Genomic DNA, 19455 nt, shown 5'->3' with positions numbered 1-19455 from the left:
CAGCTGGTTGGCTGTTTTTATGGTTATTTCTTGATTATATGCTAAACAAGGGGTGGATTATTCATGAGTTTTCTAGGAAAGGGCTGGGCAATTCCTGGAAGTGAAGGTTCCTTCCCTTTTTAGACCACATAGGATAAGTTCCTGACATTGCCCTGGCACGTGTAAACTGTCATGGTGCTGGTAGGAGTGTCTTTAAGCATGCCAATGCAATACAATTAGTGTATAATGAGCAGTAAGGACAACCAGAGGTCACTTTCATTGCCATCTTGGTTTTGGTGGGTTTTGGCCAGCTTCTTTACTGCAGCCTGTTTTATCAGCAAAGTCTTTGTGACCTGTACCTTGTGCCAACCTCCTATCTCATCCTGTGACTAAGAATGCCTAACCTCCTGGGAATGTAGCCCAGTAGATCTCAGTCTCATTTTATCCAGCCCCTATTTAAGATGGAGTTACTCTGGTTCAAATGCCTCTGAAAGAATGAACATACAAGGCATATATTAATTATTGTATTTAGCTCATTATGGCTTAGGTCATAGGAGAATTCTGTTTTAGTATTGAATGAGAGAAGTGGGTCTTTATGTTATGTTAATATCGCATATAAAGTACTTCATGTATCTGAAACTATTAATAACATTGTTTTACTTATAGATAATTCATGACCTCATTATATAATCCCCAAGACACTTACATTGCAGGCAGTAACTTTGTTCATATACCTATATGTTTATGTTCAATACCTTGATCTTTAAATGGCTTCTGTACCAGTAGGTTATATATTTCTTAAGAAAGGACAATAAGTTTTTCTAAATGAGTTTTTCTTTAAATTTTCTCTTTCTTCCCTTACTTTTCATGCCCTCTCTTTGTCTTTTCATTTGCAACCTGCGTCATTTAACTTCTGAATGACTAGATACCATTTAAAAGGGTGTTGGATGTCACAGAATGAACAAGTAACAAAATATATCCGCTCAAAATTCTTTGTCTCTTTTCAGTTTAATTCAACTGATCTGAATCCCTACTTAGAGTTGAAATTCACCTTGCCACCTCATTTCCTCCTTTATTAGGTTTGCCTTTGAAACACAGTTCATTTGAGCAGTAATTCTCTCACTTTTAAGAACCACTCTATCTCACAAAAGCTGACCTTTTTTTTTTTTTTTTTCTTTAGCAGCTGTTGATTAGACAGTTAAACAGAGAGACAGCAATGGCATATTTCTCAGTCTGATGTAACTCAGAAATAGAAAGCTGAAGAAACCTGAAGTTGAAATGCTTTCAAGCAATCGAGCTTAAAGTTCCTGAAAATTATCTCGTAGTGCTTCTTCTCAACTCCCCACATTCCACCCCCGATTTTACATCTGGCTAATTTGTGCACTTCAGATTGGATTCCCGAGCACACACTGGCAGTGTGAGAACTGTTGCGGAACTCATCATTATAATTTCAAGCCTCTAATTAACCCACTTTAAAGTGGCTTTGTCAAGACTATGAGCAACAGAAAAGCAATTGACTCATTCTTGGAATAGGTATATCATAGAGAAAAGTAGAATAGTAAGATTGTGCTCTTCACTAAGCCTCATTGGTTCAGGAACTTAAGGAGCATTAGGAACACAGATCCTGCAGTAATTCTCTTTGGTATATTATTGCAGGTGTTGTTATTTCACAGTTAGGTAAACTAGACATAAAAAGGTCAAACGACTTGAACGTGCTACCATAAAAGGTCAGTGATAAAGCCAGAAGTCATTTCTCAGTGTCGATCATAAACCACCCCCACCCCCCGCAGCAATGACTTTGAGAACAAGAGCTCTCTAAGTTTTCCCAGTCAACCACAGGTACTATTTTAACATGGTCCAACATCTCAAAAAGATGACTTTCTTCACCTTTTGATGTTTGCCTTAAAAAAAAATCACCAGAAACAGTGAAAGAATCAGAATGCTTTTAAAAGATAAGTGTTGCTATCATTCCCATTTTTCTTGTCGTATATAAATGACTAGGAATTAAAACATTTCTGACCGGGCACGGTGGCTTACGCCTGTAATCCCAGCACTTTGGGAGGCCGAGGCGGGCAGATCACAAGGTCAAGAGATCTCGAGACCATCCTGGCCAACATGGTGAAACCCCATCTCTACTAAAAATACAAAAAATTAGCTGGTCATGGTGGTGCATGCCTGTAGTCCCAGTTACTCAGGAGGCTGAGGCAGGAGACTTGCTTGAAACCGGGAGGCAGAGGTTGCCGTGAGCTGAGATTGCACCACTGCATTCCAGCTTGGTGACAGAGCAAGACTCTGTCTCAAAAAACAAACAAACAAACAATCAAAAAACACCACATTTCTTATATTTACATATAATATTGTAATTCATCATTTTCTAAAAACTCAATTTATTTCAGAAAATTAAACACATATGCCATTAAAATTGAACTAATAAATAAGCAAAGAATACTGTATGCCATCCATCCATCCATCCGTCCATCCATCCATCCATCCATTCACCCATCCATCTATCCATCCAAAAAATATTTATTAAGCAACTCTTCTGTGCCAGACACTGTTCTAGATGATGAATACAACAGTAAACAAAACAAAATCCCTGTCCTTCTGGAAACTACGTTCTAGATGGAGGACACACTAAAATCAAATGAAGAATATTCCATACTCACATATTATCTGAATTATCATGGGGAAAGATTCTTCTGTTCTTCTAGTTTTTCCCAAACCGCACTTGAAATATGTGGGAGGGGACGTGGATGGGAAATATCCAGCAAATTCATTTCTGGATGCTGGAAGAAGCAACTCAAGTAATATTACCTGGTCATCTCTGGATCTGAGGAAAACATATTATTTCTTGTGTGGGAATAGTGAGACCCAGAAATTTCAAAGACTTGCCTTTAGTTACATCAAAAAGAAATAAGGTCAAAGAGATGTCTGTTTTCCATCAGTTCTATATAACGAAAGCAAAAACTTCTAGTGTACATCATTTCAGGGTTTCCCAGAAATCAGTATCTATGTTTTTCTTATTAATGTCTATCTGTATTTTAGATAACCCCACTACACATGTAGAATTAGTTTCTTTTCTTGCTTTCTCACCTGAAATGTTTTAACTCTTTTGACTAGGACACTACAATAATGATTACTTTAGAATATTTTTGTTGAAATACTGATTTCAGATAAGATGATCTACATAGATAGTATTTAGTTTCATTTCATTTTAGCCACTCAGAAAATATCGATGTATATTCTTACATGGATAGCAAAACCAATTAAGGATTATACCTCAGTAAATTTCACATGAAAAATACAAAATAGCAAGCATTTTCCGTTAAAGTGACAAATTCTTTATAGAATCTTAAATAAGTAGCTTCTGAAGTATTGAAGTAGAAGTAGGAGAAGGTATAACCTGTTTTAGTTGAAAATGGAACTAAAGAATCAATTTGTCTTAAATAATTGTAGGGAAAAAGCTTGTTTTAGAAGATAATTTTTTATCTCTTTTCATGAAAATAAACATATAAATTAATTCATAAACTAATATATTTGTCATATATAATTATACAAACCTCCTGGGATTAAAGTAGTTTTTACTCTTTTAGTACATGTCTTAGTCCATTTTCTATTGCTATAAGAGAGTACCCAAGACTGGGTAATTAATAAAGACAAGAGATTTATCTAGTGACTGGGAAGTCCAAGATCAGGCATCTGCATCTGGTGGCCTTCTGCTGAGGGCCTCGTGCTGCATCATCACATGGTGGAGAAAGGAAAAGGAAGCAGGTGTGTGCTACCATGGCAAAGCCCGAAGCAGCCTTTCTGCATAACAACCTGCTCTCAAGATACCAAATCCAGTTCCTTGAGAATGAGAATGCACTCACTTCCTCTTAAAATTAACCCAGTCCCCTCAGGAGCAGCATTAATCCCTCTTAATGATCTAATCACTTCCCAAAGGCCCTACCTCCCAACACCACCACACTGGGGACAAAATTTCCAACACATGGATTCTGGGTGACACACTCCATGCAAAGCAGTATAGAAATTCATGAGCCCAGAAATTAGAAGCTATGAGTGACAAATAACCAATTGTTTAAAATAAGTGGAGCATATTTTATATTTCTGATCCTAATCTCAATTTTTTTGAAAATGTGTTCAGTAAATGTACTGTTATTAAGAGTATCTAAATGTTAACATTTCTCTTGTATGCTTTTAAAGGAAAAAAAAACTTCTTTAAAAACACTTGATTCTTTTATGTTTAATTTTGGTTTAAAAAAAACTGGTGAATTTTCAGTCAAGAATCCAAATTGCTTATTGTGATAACATCTACTATTAGAACAGTGGTTTACAAATGTTAGCAGGATTGAAATCACTTGGAGGGCTTGTTAAAACAGATGGTGCGATGCAGGGGGAGAGGGGTGTACTCCTTCATAGTTTCTGATTTGGAAGGCTTGAGGTGGGGCCAGAGAACTTGCATTTCTAATATGCTTCCAGGTGATGCTATATAGCTGTCCCAGAAACCCCATTTTGAGAAGCATTCTATTAGGATGAGTGTTAGCAATCTGTAGGAAAGTTAGCTTCATCAATCGTCACAACACTTTGCAATGATTGATGATAAAATCATAGTACAAAGATAGCATACTTACTAAAAGCTCCCCTAAATTATTTTAAAGTGCATTTTTTTGTGGGTCATTTTCTTCCTTTTTTTCTCTCCTGCTTTGCCCTGCTTCAAGGGTTGAGCTGTCATGAATCCTTTATTTATTATAATCAGTAAGGTCTTTTATCAATTTTACTATAGTTTGAGACAGACCCTAATGAGTAGGAGACTAGATCATTTGAAATTAGGAGATGTTTGTTTCATTTTTTAATTCTGGCAAATTTCTTGTTATTTTGCACCTATCTTTGTCTTAGTTTGGCTACCATTATAAGGGAAATAATAAACTGATCTCTAAGAACCATAGTGGATTTTTAAAAAGATAATAGATAAATATAACTTACAATATTTTTAAAACTCCTTGGGCGAAGGTTGTATAGTGCAGAGTGATGCTGGTGGCATTCTAGGGTCGCTCCTTCAGTACTGCTGAGGAGGGAAGGGATCAGTTCCTTACTTTCCTACAGTGTGTGTGTGTGTGTGTGTGTGTGTGTGTGTGTGATGAGAGAAAGCTGTCTTGAGATCTCATGATTTCCCTTAGGTCTGTGGTCCTTTGGTCTGGTTATCCATGAATCCTCCAGAGCTGTCTTGCAAGGTACTCAAGAGTTTGTGTTGTCTCTTCCCCAGGTTTGTCTGTATTCTTTGGAATGATCACCCCTGTTCTCCTTTCTGTCCACTGCCACATTTTCCTCCTGGCTGTGCTTTCTTTAAGGCTTTCTCTTTAGATTCTCAAAAACCTATTTTGAAAGTTCAGAAACATGAACATTGCTTCTTTCTTTTTCCATTCCAGTTATATACCAAAATCTGCTTAAGACAATATGGACAACTCTGTTTGACTAGGGAACGAGGATGTCTTGGAAAGAAAGAAGGACAAGAATTAACTTTCCAAGAAAGACAGATTTGTTCGCTTTTCTAACTAATCCATTCCACTGTACTATTTGGTGGGGTATAAGGGCTTTCATCTGCTTCCCATGGCCCATCTCATACTCTTTCCCATTTTCCCTCCTGACTTTCCCCTCCCCCTCCACTCTAAGGTTCTCAAACCCTCTGGAATATACTATCTCCTCTTTGAGAAAAGAGTGCGTACAGCCCTTCACGTGTCTTCTGGATTGTTTAGCTTCAGACTTATGCTGGATATTCCTGGTGGTTTCTGGCTGCCTCAGTTCTGCTGACTAAAGTGGGGAAAATGTGCTCCTCCCTACTAGGAATTCCTGAAGCTGATCTTCTTCTAAAGTGGTCTAAGTACCAAATATTCACCTGCCATAGTGAGTATTTTCTGGCTGAGACCACACAGTTGAGTCTCATGTGGGAAAGTCTTTTCTTCTTTCTCACAGGACTCTGACCCTACTAACAGAGTAGTAACTCTGGCATCAGTATTCGGGAAGACCAGTTATTTCTTCTTTGGTCTGTGTTCTTTATGAAGGACCTCACAGTACTGCAAGGAACCCTGGACAGATGGCACCATGCCCAAATGGATCCCGTCTTATCCCCAAATTCCTTTTTTAAGAGAAAGGAAGAAAGAGATGAATAGAATCTCAGTTTATCTTGCCACAGTCAAGAGAAAAGTTCCTTGGTGGGTTTGTATTAACTTCCTAGGGCTGCCATAACAAATGTCCACAACTTGGAAGTTCACAATGACAGACATTTCTTGTCTCACGGTTCTGGAAGCTGAAAGTCCTAAGCCAAGGTGTTAGCAGGGCCATGCTCTCTCTGAAAGCCCTCGAGGAGGATCCTTCCTTGCCTCTTTTCAGTGTCTGGTGTTTGTCAGCAGTTCTTGGCATATGTTGGCTTATATCACCCAGTCTCTCCTGTATCCTTACATGGCATTCTCCTTGTGTGTCTGATTGTGCCCATATTTCCCTGTTCTTGTAAGGACTCTAGTCATAGGATTAAGGCCCACCCTAATCCAGTGTGAGCTCATTTAACTTCATCACATCTGCAAATTCCTGTTTCTGAATAAGATCACATTCATAGGTACCAGGAGATAAGATTTGAACATGTATGTCTTTTTGGCTTGATTTGGACACAATTCAACCCACCACAGTCTTCTGTATTTGAACTCTTCAGTGTGGCTCCCAATTCCCTTCTAGTCCTCTTCTCATTGCGCATCCTCCATGGCTTGGCTTATGGGATCCTTCTCTCTATGCAGAATCACTTCCTCATGCCATCCTTTCTTCCTCCTTTCTACCTGGACATTTCATCCATTCTTTAAAACCTTTATCAGATGCGCTTCTTACGTGGTTCCTTTCATAGTGCCACCAAATCTAATGTGATTCCTTGTAATTCTGCCCTCATTTTTCCTTGTATTAATTACATGTCTATCATTGTTTTAATTCCTCCAACTAGAAAGTAGGTTGCCTGAAAGAAGAAAATAAGTCTTGCTCATCTCTATCATCCCACAGTAGCTAAAACCGTGCTTTGCACTTTACAGGGTCACAGAATCAGAGAAAAAAATAGATGTTTTGAAAATAGGAGGCTTCCATATTTTGCACATTGGAATAGGTAAAGCCTTAGTTTCTGCCCCCTTCTGCTGATTTCTCTCTGCTTCAAATAGGAGTAGTGTTTGACATGAAGGCATTGTATTGTAATACAATTTTATTACACGGCAATTGTATACACGGCAGTTATTCTGACTTCAGGCTCCAGCTCACTTTGTGATCTTGGGAAAGCCAATTGCTATGTCACAGTTTTACCAATTAATAAAATTGGAACTCACATTAAAAAAATACAGATGAAAAGTACTAGGGAATAATTATTATTGAATGTCATTGAAGTATAGTTTCTTGATTTTTTTCTCCATCCTTACTTGGACCCAAACTGAAATGAACATTAAAATCCTAGTGATAAGAAGATAAATGTGAAATGGATAATAAAGGATGCCACTAAAAATGAAAAGCCCACCTCTGTCATCTTTATTCCCTAATCTTGGATTCAAAAAATACGTGGTGTTGCTCAAAGACCCTGCTGCAGGTTATATATGTTTATGTATAAGGTTTGCACTTATGTGTCTGTCTATATTTTATGAATATATACATACACATGTTCTTATTCCTATTTAGTGATGCATCTGTATTTAAATTACAAGTGTGTCATGATTGATAATGATATGCATGATTTCCTTTTGTCTTCAACATATAATGAAAGAATCTCTTGGTAGTCTTTCCTGTGGGGAATGTCTTTATTCTTTCTTAAGGCTGACTATCCACCAATGCTTTGGATCCCCTCCTCACTAATCTGCATGCATGCACTATATCTATCCATCTATTCATTGCATTGTTATGAAACTTTAATATTATGATATGTAATAAATTATCTCAGGCGTGGTTTTTCTATTTGCTATAATGACCTAATAAGTGTTCCTTGTTGCTAAAATTCTTTTGAAACTGCATATTAACTGGGTAGGCATCATTTGCACACCATGTATAAAACAATTGCTACTATTTTGGCTCATAAAGATTGTTGTGGAATACAAGTATTTCTAAGACCCAGAGATTTCCCCCCCATGGCATTTCCCCCTTTTAATATTCAATGCAGTTGCCCAAATTCAGACTCTCATTATCATTAATATTGATTGTTGGTTGGTTTTCTGGAACACGTTTGTATAGTGACATCAGCTAATTTCAAGTCCTGTTGGAAGCATCTTTGTCAATAGTAAAGTTGGATATCGTAAGACAGCTGTCCTTGAATATCTTCATTAGCAGTTTTTCAGTTTTTAATTAGGATCTAAATTAGATTTCTTATTGTTACAACTCTCCACAGATGTGCCATACTTGTGCAGAAACTTACCAGGTATTTTTACCTTTGGTTTCCAAAGCACATAATAGTAAATGGTGTTATTGCTGCTTTGTATGCTGGGTTAAAAAAAAGAAAAAGTCACGTAAAAGCGTATGTGGCATATAAAACTGTGGAGTAGATAAATGTGGCTAGAGTCCATCACTAATACAACCGGATGTCTTTGGTTGGCAGTGCATTCATTCTATAGAATATTTTAAATCAGATTGCATTTATAGGGGACTAAATCCTTTAAAAACTATTAAGCATATGTTAATTGGTCTCTAAGACATTGTATTGTGCTTTTAGTAAACTGTTAATTTGGACGAGGAAAGCTCTGTATTTATATCAGTCATTTTTGTGCATTTCACAATCATTGAGATATTCCTTAATTCTTTTGCATTTTGTCTATATAATAGGAATTCTATCCTTGCTTTATCATCCAGGGTTCCTTTCAACACTGATTGGGTACCCAATAAAAGTGGAACTCACATTAAAAAAACACAGATGAAAAGTACTAAGAAATAATTATCATTGAATGTCATCAAAGTGTAGTTTCTTGATGTTTTTTTTACTCTGTCCTTACTTGGACCCAAACTGAAATGAACATTAAAATCTCAGTGGTAAGAAGATAAATGTGAAATGGATAATAAAGGATGCCACTAAAAATGGTTATTTCCTTCCTCTAAATAGCTTACAATCTATCAGAATACCTATGAGTACATAAATAACTATCAAACAAGAAAAAATATTAAAATATTTTCTTTCTACAAATACTGGAATTTGTACCATCATCTGATTTCTAATCAGATTTATTTGCCCTTCTTCTTTACAAGGGTGAAACAGAGAGATAATTCATTGAGGCTTAAGAGTTGTTGTCCACTTAAACGCATAAATATATGTTATTAACTAGCCCATTTCTTCATTGATTTCAAGAAATATTTATTGAGTCTATTTTATGTATCAAGTTCTGTTTTTGGTGCTGAGAACAAAGAGATGAGTAAGATCAGGCCCTTTATTTGAGGATGTCGCAGACCACTGGAGAGAAATAATAGTTACTCAGATACAATATGAGAAATTTCATAATATATATATGCGCAGGGCACTATCAGAACACAGAACAGGGAGGAGCAAATAAGCCTCATTAGTCAAGACCCTCTATTACAAAGGATAGGAAAGATTTCCAGGTAGAAAAAAAACAGTGAAGTTATCTCTGTTTTGTTTGTATTGTTCTTTTTCAATTATATATTTCAAATTTTCAAAGATATGTATAGATGGTTTATCTAATCATGAATGAAAATATTGTTCTAATACTTTGAACATGTGAAGGGAGGCCTAGGTGGGTGGGGTTTTTTTTTTTTTTTGAGTCCCTTTTAGAATGCCTCTTCTCTGCAATAAAACTAGACAAATGCAGAATCATGTCATTAAGTCAATGGGAGGGAGAAAGGCCCGCAAATGTTTCTGTTAAGCTGTATATACTAACTGAAAATGATTTGTATAGGTTTGTTCACTATTAATTATGTCACATTAAATAACATTATTGGTTTCTTAAAATAACTGTAGCAATTTTTGACCCTATAAAGTGATCATAAAGAAGTAAAAGCTTTTTAATAAATAAACTTAGGAGAAATTATTCAAATTACTATCTCACCTTGGGAGACTATCAGTTATGTAAGATTTAAAGAGTTCCAGTATTTAAGTATCTCTTTTTTGTGTGTTGTTGACCTTACCCAACAAAACTACATATCTCATTATTTACAGCTCTCTTTCTACTCCATGCCTATACCCAGACAGCTGAATACTGCTGGAGAAAAACACACAAATATGGTTCCTGGCCTCCCTTTGACCATAACATAAGGGAGACCCTTAAGGCTTCCTGGCAGTACTACTATATTTCCCAAGTCCATGTACTTTCCCTAGCTATTTTATAGCTGCTTTTCATCAGTTATCCAACACCTCCTCTCTCGTCCTCATTATCAGCTTCCTACTTCACTGAGAAAAAAAGTAACCAGAAAAGAACTTCTCAGTGTTCCCATCATCACAACCACCCAACCTCCTGAATCTGTGCCCATATTCCCTGCTGTCTCTAAGGGTGAATTTTTTCCTATCTAAGGCAAACCCCTCTACAAATGTTCTAGATCATTCCACTCTCACCTAGTCAAGATGTTGCTCTAGTGAATAGTCCCTTTGAAAACCAAACAAACACGATGTTCTATTTTCCGTGTTTAACAAATCCACGTTTATCCCTGCCCTTTTGTCTAGCTGCCGTGCTATTTCTTGGCTCTCCCTTACACCTGCAGTCCTCAAGAGCTGCCCCTACTCACACTCCTTGTTTATAGTTCCTCACCTCCCATTCTTTTTTAAACTCACTACAATTAAGCTTTTGTATCCCCCACTTCCTAAAACGGCTGCTGTGAAGCTTTTCGGTAATTTCTGAGTTGCTAAACCAAATGACATTTCCCTGTCCTCATTTGATTGGGCTTACCTGCCACATTTGACTCAGATAATCACTCCCTCCTTCTTGAAATTATTTCTTCACTTGGCTGCAAGATACCTGGCTGCGTGGGGTTTTGTTCCTACCTTGCTTAACCAACTTTCTCAGTCTAATTTGCTGATGTCCTTTCTCTTCCTAACCTATATTGGAGTTCCATGGAGCTCTTTTCTCTGTTTAAGCTCACTTTTAGGTGATCTCACTAAGGCTCATGATTTTAAATATCAGTCATATACTGACGAGCCCTCCATGCACAGCTCCAGCACTGACCTCTGCCCAGAATTCCTGACAAACAAATCCAACAGCCCGCTCCTCGTCTAAAGCTTCAGATGTCCAAAACCAAAGTCCTGATTTTATCCTGCTAAATGTACTCCTCCTACATTTTTTCTTAGTAAATGACATTTCTAAACTATTAGTTGCTCAGGTCAATAACTTTGGAATCATCCTTAATTCTCTTTCTTTCATGCCCCAGATCCAATCAGCAAACAAATCATGCCAGTTTTGCCTTCAAGAACTGGCCACTTCTTAAAACATGCTAAGGTACCTAAATGATTACAATAATTTTATGCTTTCAAACTCATTGAGATTTTTAGAAACCTCTATAAGTCACAACAAGTTTCATGACTGTGGTTTGTAATAAAAATGTGTATAATTCAAATTTAGTTAAAAAAAAGTAAATAGAAAATAGGAAATAGTTTTCTTGAGTGATTGATTAGTGACCCAGAAAACCAATTCTGAAATAACAGTTTTCAAAATGATTTGCTCTAGAGCAACATCAATGTAATGAATATTTAACTTACCAAATTATCACTTATAAGGATAATGTTCACTTGGTTTTCTAGTTTCTGAATTATTATTTAAAATTCATCTCCATGATTATAATAACAATTCGTATTAAGATCTCATGAATAATAGGAAAACTTATTGCTCCGTAATGTTGATAAAATACTGGCTCTACCATTTTCTAGCTATGTTATCACAAACAAGTTCCTTACACTCTCTGTGCTTCAGTTTCCTCATCTGTCAATGGCAATAATAAAAGTGCCTACCTCTGGATTTCTTAGTAGGTTCAAGTAAGATCATGCACTTGAAGTGCTTAGAATTTGTGCCTGGCATGGAGTTGGAGGCAGTTACTGTGCTGGGAGTGAAAGAGTTCTGTGGTAGAGTCTCTGTTAGTAGAAGCCCTCAGGGAATTTAAGCATTGATAGGATATTTGATAAGTGAAAGACATTGCAAGGTTTCAGGAATTGCTCGAGACAACCATAAAAGAGACATCTCAAGGCAACATGTATTACTAATCTACAAAGTGAGAGAATTAGCCAACACATGCTGTAGACATTCAAATGGGAGAGAAAGATCACTTCCACCACAAGCAGTTCAAAATAATTTATGCTGAAATTTTTGCTTTTTTAAATGCCCGATTTCAATGACAATAAAATCAAGATCTATACCCAGAAAGCACTAATTTTGGCTTACAAACATGAAGCAACATAGGACTTTATACCAACTACTAATGTAGAGCTTAGATTACATGCTATAAGAGAAACTCTTCTGAAATACAGATACCTATTTATGTGTGTATAGGAAAAACACACATTTATATTGTTCCCACTACTCACTGATTTATTGCACTGTTGATCACTTTGTTTTTATGTGCATGTAGTTTAAATTTCCTGTAGACAGTGTCAATTATATATCACTGGGAACATTTCTTCTTCCTGGTACAATCGTACATTTATTGAAGACCTAAATGTAATCAACAAATATTAATGGCTGATCATTGTGATTTCATTATCTCTGCCTTTCAAATACAGACATGCTTTCCTGAAGTGTAACTAATTGTCCTTAACCCTAGGACTCTGAAGCTATGTGTACAAGTAGACAAAGATATTGCAAAGTTTGACCCTAGGAAAGGGGAAAAAAAGACCTAAAACCTTTATTTTTTCCCTACTCTAGTTGGCCCGCCACAATAAACTATTGCAGCAGATGCTCAAACCAGGATCGGATCCAGATGAAGGAGATGAAGCCTTAAAGTATTATGCCAACCACACTGCACAGATTGAGGTAACCATCTATTATTTATTGAAAGGGACCAACTGTGAAAAGTTATGCTTACTTTCTATTTTAGACCATTTTCATATTTTTTTCTAGAGCAATGATGCAGAATTGAGTGGTTTAAACTGAAAAATGTATAGTAAAAGGATGAGTGAGGAGTGATTTATAGGAAACTGAGGTGTACATCTTTCAAAGTTGTCTTTTTTTTACTAAAACTATATGTAAAATTTCTTTTGTAATTAATAGATATTTTTTAACCATAGAAGCAATGAATCATTGCAGAGCAATAGCATTTGAGAGATGGGATTATTATAATAGAAGTCATCATTCAGGAAAAGGTTTCTTTTTTAAAATTGTGGAAGGCTCATTAAAATAGAGATCTCCAACAATTCACAAGTGGAGTAAACATGAAAGAAACTAATACAGTTTTCATATTGATAGCATAGCCTTGGAAAGGTTTAACAGTTTCCATTTTCAGTATGCAGCACTTGACCTCCCCCCACCCTCATAAATGAGACATTATTTAACGGTTGGTGGCAGTTCAGGAGGTGTGGGTCAAAATGGACTTATTATTATGTGTTCTGAGACCCATCTGGCTGTCATTTACTAGCTATGGTATCATTTTGACACTGGCTGGCAGAGCTAATCAGGCAGAAGTGAGCAGAGTAGTTGACGCTTGTCACTCCTATAATTTACATTTATACATTCATTCATTTTGGCAGATATTTTTTACTTTTCAGCAGAGTGCATGATGGGCATCACTGTATTCACTCTCAAGATATATAACCCCTACACTGTATTATTTACTATTGTCAAACCTTTGTGTCACGGAAATGGATACCTTGCTCACATTTGTAAACATTAATAGTACCACAGCTTTGGTGTTGGACTTGACTTAGTGGAACCCATGAGCTGGACTAGCAGCAAAAACATTTCTATACAAATAGAAATAGGTCATCAAACCATGAAGGTCTTGAGGAAGATCCCAGAAGTCAAAGTACAAAGCTAGGAGATCAGAAGAGACCAGGGAATAGCAAATAGAGTGAGCAGGCCATGGGAGAAGTTTGGTTAATGCGGGTGAGAGATGGGAGCTGTTGTTTGATGTTGTTTTATTGATTCCAGCAGTGAGGAGAGATTTAGCTATAAATACACACATTCAGTAAATGTTTACTGAGCACTTACTCTCTACCAATTCACACATATAGAAGATAATTCTGTGTTATAAATATATAAACAAAGGGCCAAGGAAATGTAGAGAAAATAATAATTAGTGGTGCCTGAGCCATTTCAGGATAGATTTCACTGAGAAGGTTGCCTTTAAGAATGTATTCAAGATTGAGTACGAGTTTCTCCTTCAGGATGGGGATTTCAGAAAGGAGAAAGTAAGTGAAGGGAAGGTATTAAAAAACATGGGAAGGAGATGACTATTTTCAAAAGATCAGTCTGGTTGCTGTTTGGAGACAGGACTGGAAAAGAGAGTGGGATAGAAAACACACATAGATCAGATAGGAAGATATTATAATGACAAAAGTGAGAGATGATGATATCGAAGATGGCTGGACTGGATAATACATAGATACATAGATGCAGATGCATACATACATATACATCTTTATATAGTTATATATATATTATAAATACACATATATACATATACATACTGACAGGGCTTGAAGTTGAAGTTGAATTGCACATGTTAGGAAAATGGTGTGGAAAAGGATGTCCTCTGGGCTACTGGTTTGAATAAATGAGCAGAAGTTGGTGCCATGTGTGAGAATGCTAGGAGAGAGTGAAGTTTGGCAGCTAAAAGGTAGAAGAAGATTATTTGTTCATTATTGGATAGATTGAATTCGAGGTGACTTTGAGTCATCCATGGAGTTGGATATACAAGTCCAGGTTTCAAAGGAGTGGTCCAGGCTGATGAACTCATTCATCAGTTCTCATGTTCATCCAAAGCCAGCTCACATGACCTACTCAGAGAGTCCTCCCTCCCTTCTCCAGGCATTCATTAATTTCATCTTACTGTGTATGCTTCCACAGCAGTTTGGTGTATTCTGTTAGTTTAATATTTATCACATTGGAATATTGTTAGCTTCATATATGTCACTTCTCCTTTACTTGAGGCAAGGACTGGTCTTGGTCATCTTTGTATTTCCAAAACTGAACCCTGTAACTTGAACATAACCACAACAATTCATGTTATTGAGAATAATAGTTTGTCTGCAAGTTATAGACTTAAAGACCCTGGGAAATAGGAAGAGCCTTTTGTCTAATCACCCATCTAAGAAGGAATTGCCCTGTAATGATCTTCTGCTTTAAATTCTTCTTGCGATAGAGTTCTCACTACATCAGGAAGAAACTGATCCGATTTTGAATGACTAATAATTAGAAACTTTTTTTTAAAACAAAGAGTTAACATTAGCCCATTTTAATGTTTACATTCAGAACATTTTTTCTCCCTCAACATGATAGCTTGACTCTAACATCTGAAGAGCCATCATGATTACTAAACTACAAGCTCTTACCAATTGGGGTTCATGTTGTTTTTTTCTCCAACATGCCTCACCTAAAGACTGAATAAGCATTTGTTGAATAAATGTATTGAAAAATTATCCATCTCTGGCTTTTTGCAGTTAACACACCTCCATTTCCTTCAGTAATCCCTCCAGTTTGTCCATGCTGTTTGTAAAATGTGACAACCATAATCAAACAACATTTCATAAAAGGACTGAAGAGCTTGGCTTATAATAATCTAGACATGATTTCTTTGATGCACCCTGAGATTTTTTAAAAAATATTTGACACTATTGAATCAAGTAAACCTTTTTTCCTTATATGGTTGCCTGTCATACCAAATATGTCCAATTATTTTGTACAATTGATTTTTGTAACCTATATGCAGGAATTTTTATTTACCCTACTAAATTTCATGTAGTTTGCTTTATGACAGTATTCTAGTATGTAACTGAATATATCACATATCATTTAGGATACCTTCAGTTACAAATTTAATAGAATACCACAGTGACAATTGTTTAAATAGTAAAATTTTATCTTATGGGAAGTCTGGAGTACCAGTAGTTCTATAATTGATTCAGTGACTCAGTGATGTCTTAAAATATGCAGACTCTTCACATCTTTATACTAGGTTCCTTATCACGCTGACACTATCTCACCTCATGGTTGCAAAATGGCTGCTAGCATTCTAAGCATCATGCCCTTAGACCCTTTTGTTCTAAGCAAGAAGAAAGAGTACAGGCAAACCAAAACAACAACAACAACAAAAAACTTTTGGTTTTGTGTATTTGGTTTTTGTTGTTGTTGTTGTTTTGTGTGTCTCTTATGGCTCTCTGCCTTTACCAAGAAGCAAAATCTCTCCTGGAAGCCCTTTCAGGAGGTTTATCTTTATGCCTCACTTTCCAGAGGTACAGCCCGTGACCACCACCACACCAGTCAGTGGCAAAGGGAAGCAGAATTACTCTTTTGGGTTAAGCCAATCCTTATTCATTCCTGAGAACTGGGCACTGTACATAAATATGAACCTTGAAATTTAGGCTACATAAACCCTTGTTACATAGTAAAGCTGTATGAAAATATTCAGCCTTTTTTTAGCCTAAAGTTAAACAGTCACAAATAACAAATAAGGGAGACTAAAAATGATGAGTTTTTAAATATGGGTATATGTTTACATGGATGTTGTACCTACAAAAATATGTTTTGCCATGCATAAGAGAACATTTTAATGATATAAAGCACTTTTCTCTATAGAGTTCAGACACATAATGCTGAATATGTCATTTGTTACCCAACTGCCCCTTTTAGGATGAAGAGGCTAAGAACAAGATACAAATAGCATAAGCGCTATATTTAAGGCTACCCAGCCAATCACTTTCTAATTAAGACTGTCTTAGTTTTAGGATGTACTTCACAAAAATAAAAATGGGTGGCAGAAGTGTAATGCTAACCCAGAAGGAATAAAAGCTTTTAGTTTTTGTTATTTTAAGCAAAGTATCGTGTTTATGATATATTAGTCAATTAATTTCTCTTTTTTAAAGAGAAAAATGCAAAGTAGTATAGTAAAAAGGGTTCCTTCAGATACTTCAAGTTGGCACATTTTTTCACAACTGAATTCGTAAAACATTATCAGTAAACTCATGTTAAAAACAAAAGCAAGTCTAAGGCTGAGGTGTCCAAAAGGCTAAAAACAATGCAAATTAATGTTTTCAGATTGTCCGGCATGATAGGACCATGGAACAAATAGTTTTTCCTGTCCCCAATATATGTGAATACCTCACTCGAGAATCCAAGTGCCGTGTGTTCAATACAACTGAAAGGGATGAACAAGGAAGTAAAGTGAATGACTTTTTCCAGCAAACAGAAGATCTCTACAATGAAATGAAGTGGCAGAAGAAAATCAGGAGTAAGTACAGTAAACTGAAATGGTTAGTATTGTGCATAGTGGTAGATAATTTGGTGCTTTGGGACACATGATGCAGCTCATTTAAATTGTTTTTTAATTTCTTGCCAGTCTGATGTTACTGAAATCAGTTGCAGTCTTAAGAGTGTCCGCTTAGTCTACCACTGGAGCCGAGACACCTGCAGCTTAAGGAAAACAGAAAGCCCTAACTAGTTACATCAACTCTTCATGATGATGCTATTTTTTTAATAAATGTTATGAAATGCAGGGTTGCAGCTGTACATTTCAAATGTTGAACAGCCACAGGTTTGACGTCCGTGAATGGGCCCTGACTGTCCTATCAGTGAATAGGACTGAGAGACATCAGCTCCTGCGCACTCTTCCTCTATTGTCCTGTGATTGAGGGAATTGTTTCATGTTTTGCTGAGAGTAATTCTTTCTTTGAACATATCTTTACCTCCCCAAATCAAACAAGTAATACATGTGATAACACTTGTATTTAAATAGAGCAATGTTATAATATTCCAGTTAAAAATCAGCTTAGTACAGTTCGCATGACTTATCTCTTAGGTCCCAAGTCTATTAGGAAACACTGACTTTTAAAATTTAAAATTTTAGAATTTTTAAATAAACTTTAGTTTATTTTCCAAAATAAGGGATCTCATGAGTTTTTCACAAAAGTCAATGGGGGAAACGCTTGAGTAGGTCTTTTTGAGTCCCTTAGAGTTTTCTAGACAAACAGGATATGTTCTCAATACTTCTATTCAACAGTATTTCATTATGGTAGTTTTCAGGAACTTTAGTGGGTATGATTTATGAATTTGAGTGGTGCTTGAGAAATATCATCTTTAGATATAGGGGTGTGGTATGCATTTTCAGGGTTTTAAAACAGAATGCTTTTAAAAAAATCAAAATTATTCTCCCTTAGCATTTTTTAGAGCCTTGTGGAATTCAGCGAAAATTTTGGGTGTCTAAAATACATATGAAGACACAATTTTATTTGGAGCATTTAAAAAACATATATTTTCTGGCCAGGCGTGGTGGCTCATGCCTGTAATCCCAGCACTTTGGGAGGCCAAGGCAGGCAGATCATGAAGTCAGGAGATCGAGACCATCCTGCTAACGCGGTGAAACCCTGTCTCTACCAAAAATATAAAAAATTAGCTGGGTGTGGTGGCACGTGCCTGTAGTCCCAGCTACTCGGGAGGCTGAGGCAAGAGAATCGCTTGAACCCAGGAGGCAGAGGTTGCAGTGAGCCAAGGTTGCACCACTGCACTCCAGCCTGGGCGACAGAGCGAGACTCCGTCTCAATAAAACAAACAAACAAAAACCAAACCAAAACAAAACAAAAAAAAATATTTTCTTCTTGACAATAAATTGAATACTGAACTAGTGCTTTGGGGAGGTCTGTGCTTTTAAAAAAATAAGTATTTTGTCATTTACCAAAAATTAAATCTTAAAATAATTTTCAATGTACATTTTACTTTAAAATTTGGAAGCAGCTTGTTATGAGGCTATAGGCAGAGTCTAATTCATTTGGTGGATTCAATAGTGAGGATTTGTTATTACAAATACATGCATCAGTATCTTCTAATTTTGTCTTAATAGTCTACCTTTAAAAATGAGGACTCCTAATTCAGGAATGATGGAGATGCAGATGTTTATAGTTTATGATACATTAGTCAATTGAATGGCATAGCTAATCATAGCATATTTTGGCATTGGAATGTTCCTTTCCAAGAGAAGGAAAACAAAATGTACTAAAGAGAAGTACAGTTTGTAAGTAGGCAATAGGCACTAGGTTGAAATTCACAGGATATATCTACAAAGTTTATCATTTCCATTTGAAAATCAATGTGCCTTTCCCCCTTGATTAACTTCAATTTTTTACTCCTGGTGTTACGTTTTTAAAAGTTAGAGAATGGACAAGACCTATAGGAGCCATGTGAGTGCCCAGGGCAGGCTAGTAGATTCGGCTGTCATTCAAACTTACATGCATTACAAATCTGTTCAGTTATTTAACAGAGGTGGAAAGAACTGATTTTTGGTTAATGTAAACTGTATTCGATTGATGCATTTACTAATTCATTTCTGATGACAGACACA

General features: G+C 36.3%; 1 protein-coding gene across 5 annotated transcripts in view; it reads left to right on the top strand.

Moving 5' to 3' along the window:
- Positions 1 to 19455, top strand: part of ITPR2 (inositol 1,4,5-trisphosphate receptor type 2) — a 519932-nt gene that overhangs the window by 399003 nt on the left and 101474 nt on the right. For all 5 annotated transcript variants that reach the window (XM_024256738.3, XM_054527007.2, XM_054527008.2 and 2 more), the window contains 2 exons: positions 12834 to 12941; positions 17160 to 17352. In XM_024256738.3, the coding sequence (XP_024112506.2) occupies positions 12834 to 12941; positions 17160 to 17352 (301 nt within the window). The remainder of the gene's footprint in view (positions 1 to 12833; positions 12942 to 17159; positions 17353 to 19455) is intronic.

Source organism: Pongo abelii, chromosome 10, assembly GCF_028885655.2.
Source record: "Pongo abelii isolate AG06213 chromosome 10, NHGRI_mPonAbe1-v2.0_pri, whole genome shotgun sequence".
In the NCBI taxonomy this organism is placed as follows: Eukaryota; Metazoa; Chordata; class Mammalia; order Primates; family Hominidae; genus Pongo; species Pongo abelii.
This window is presented reverse-complemented; position numbering and strand designations above follow the sequence as displayed.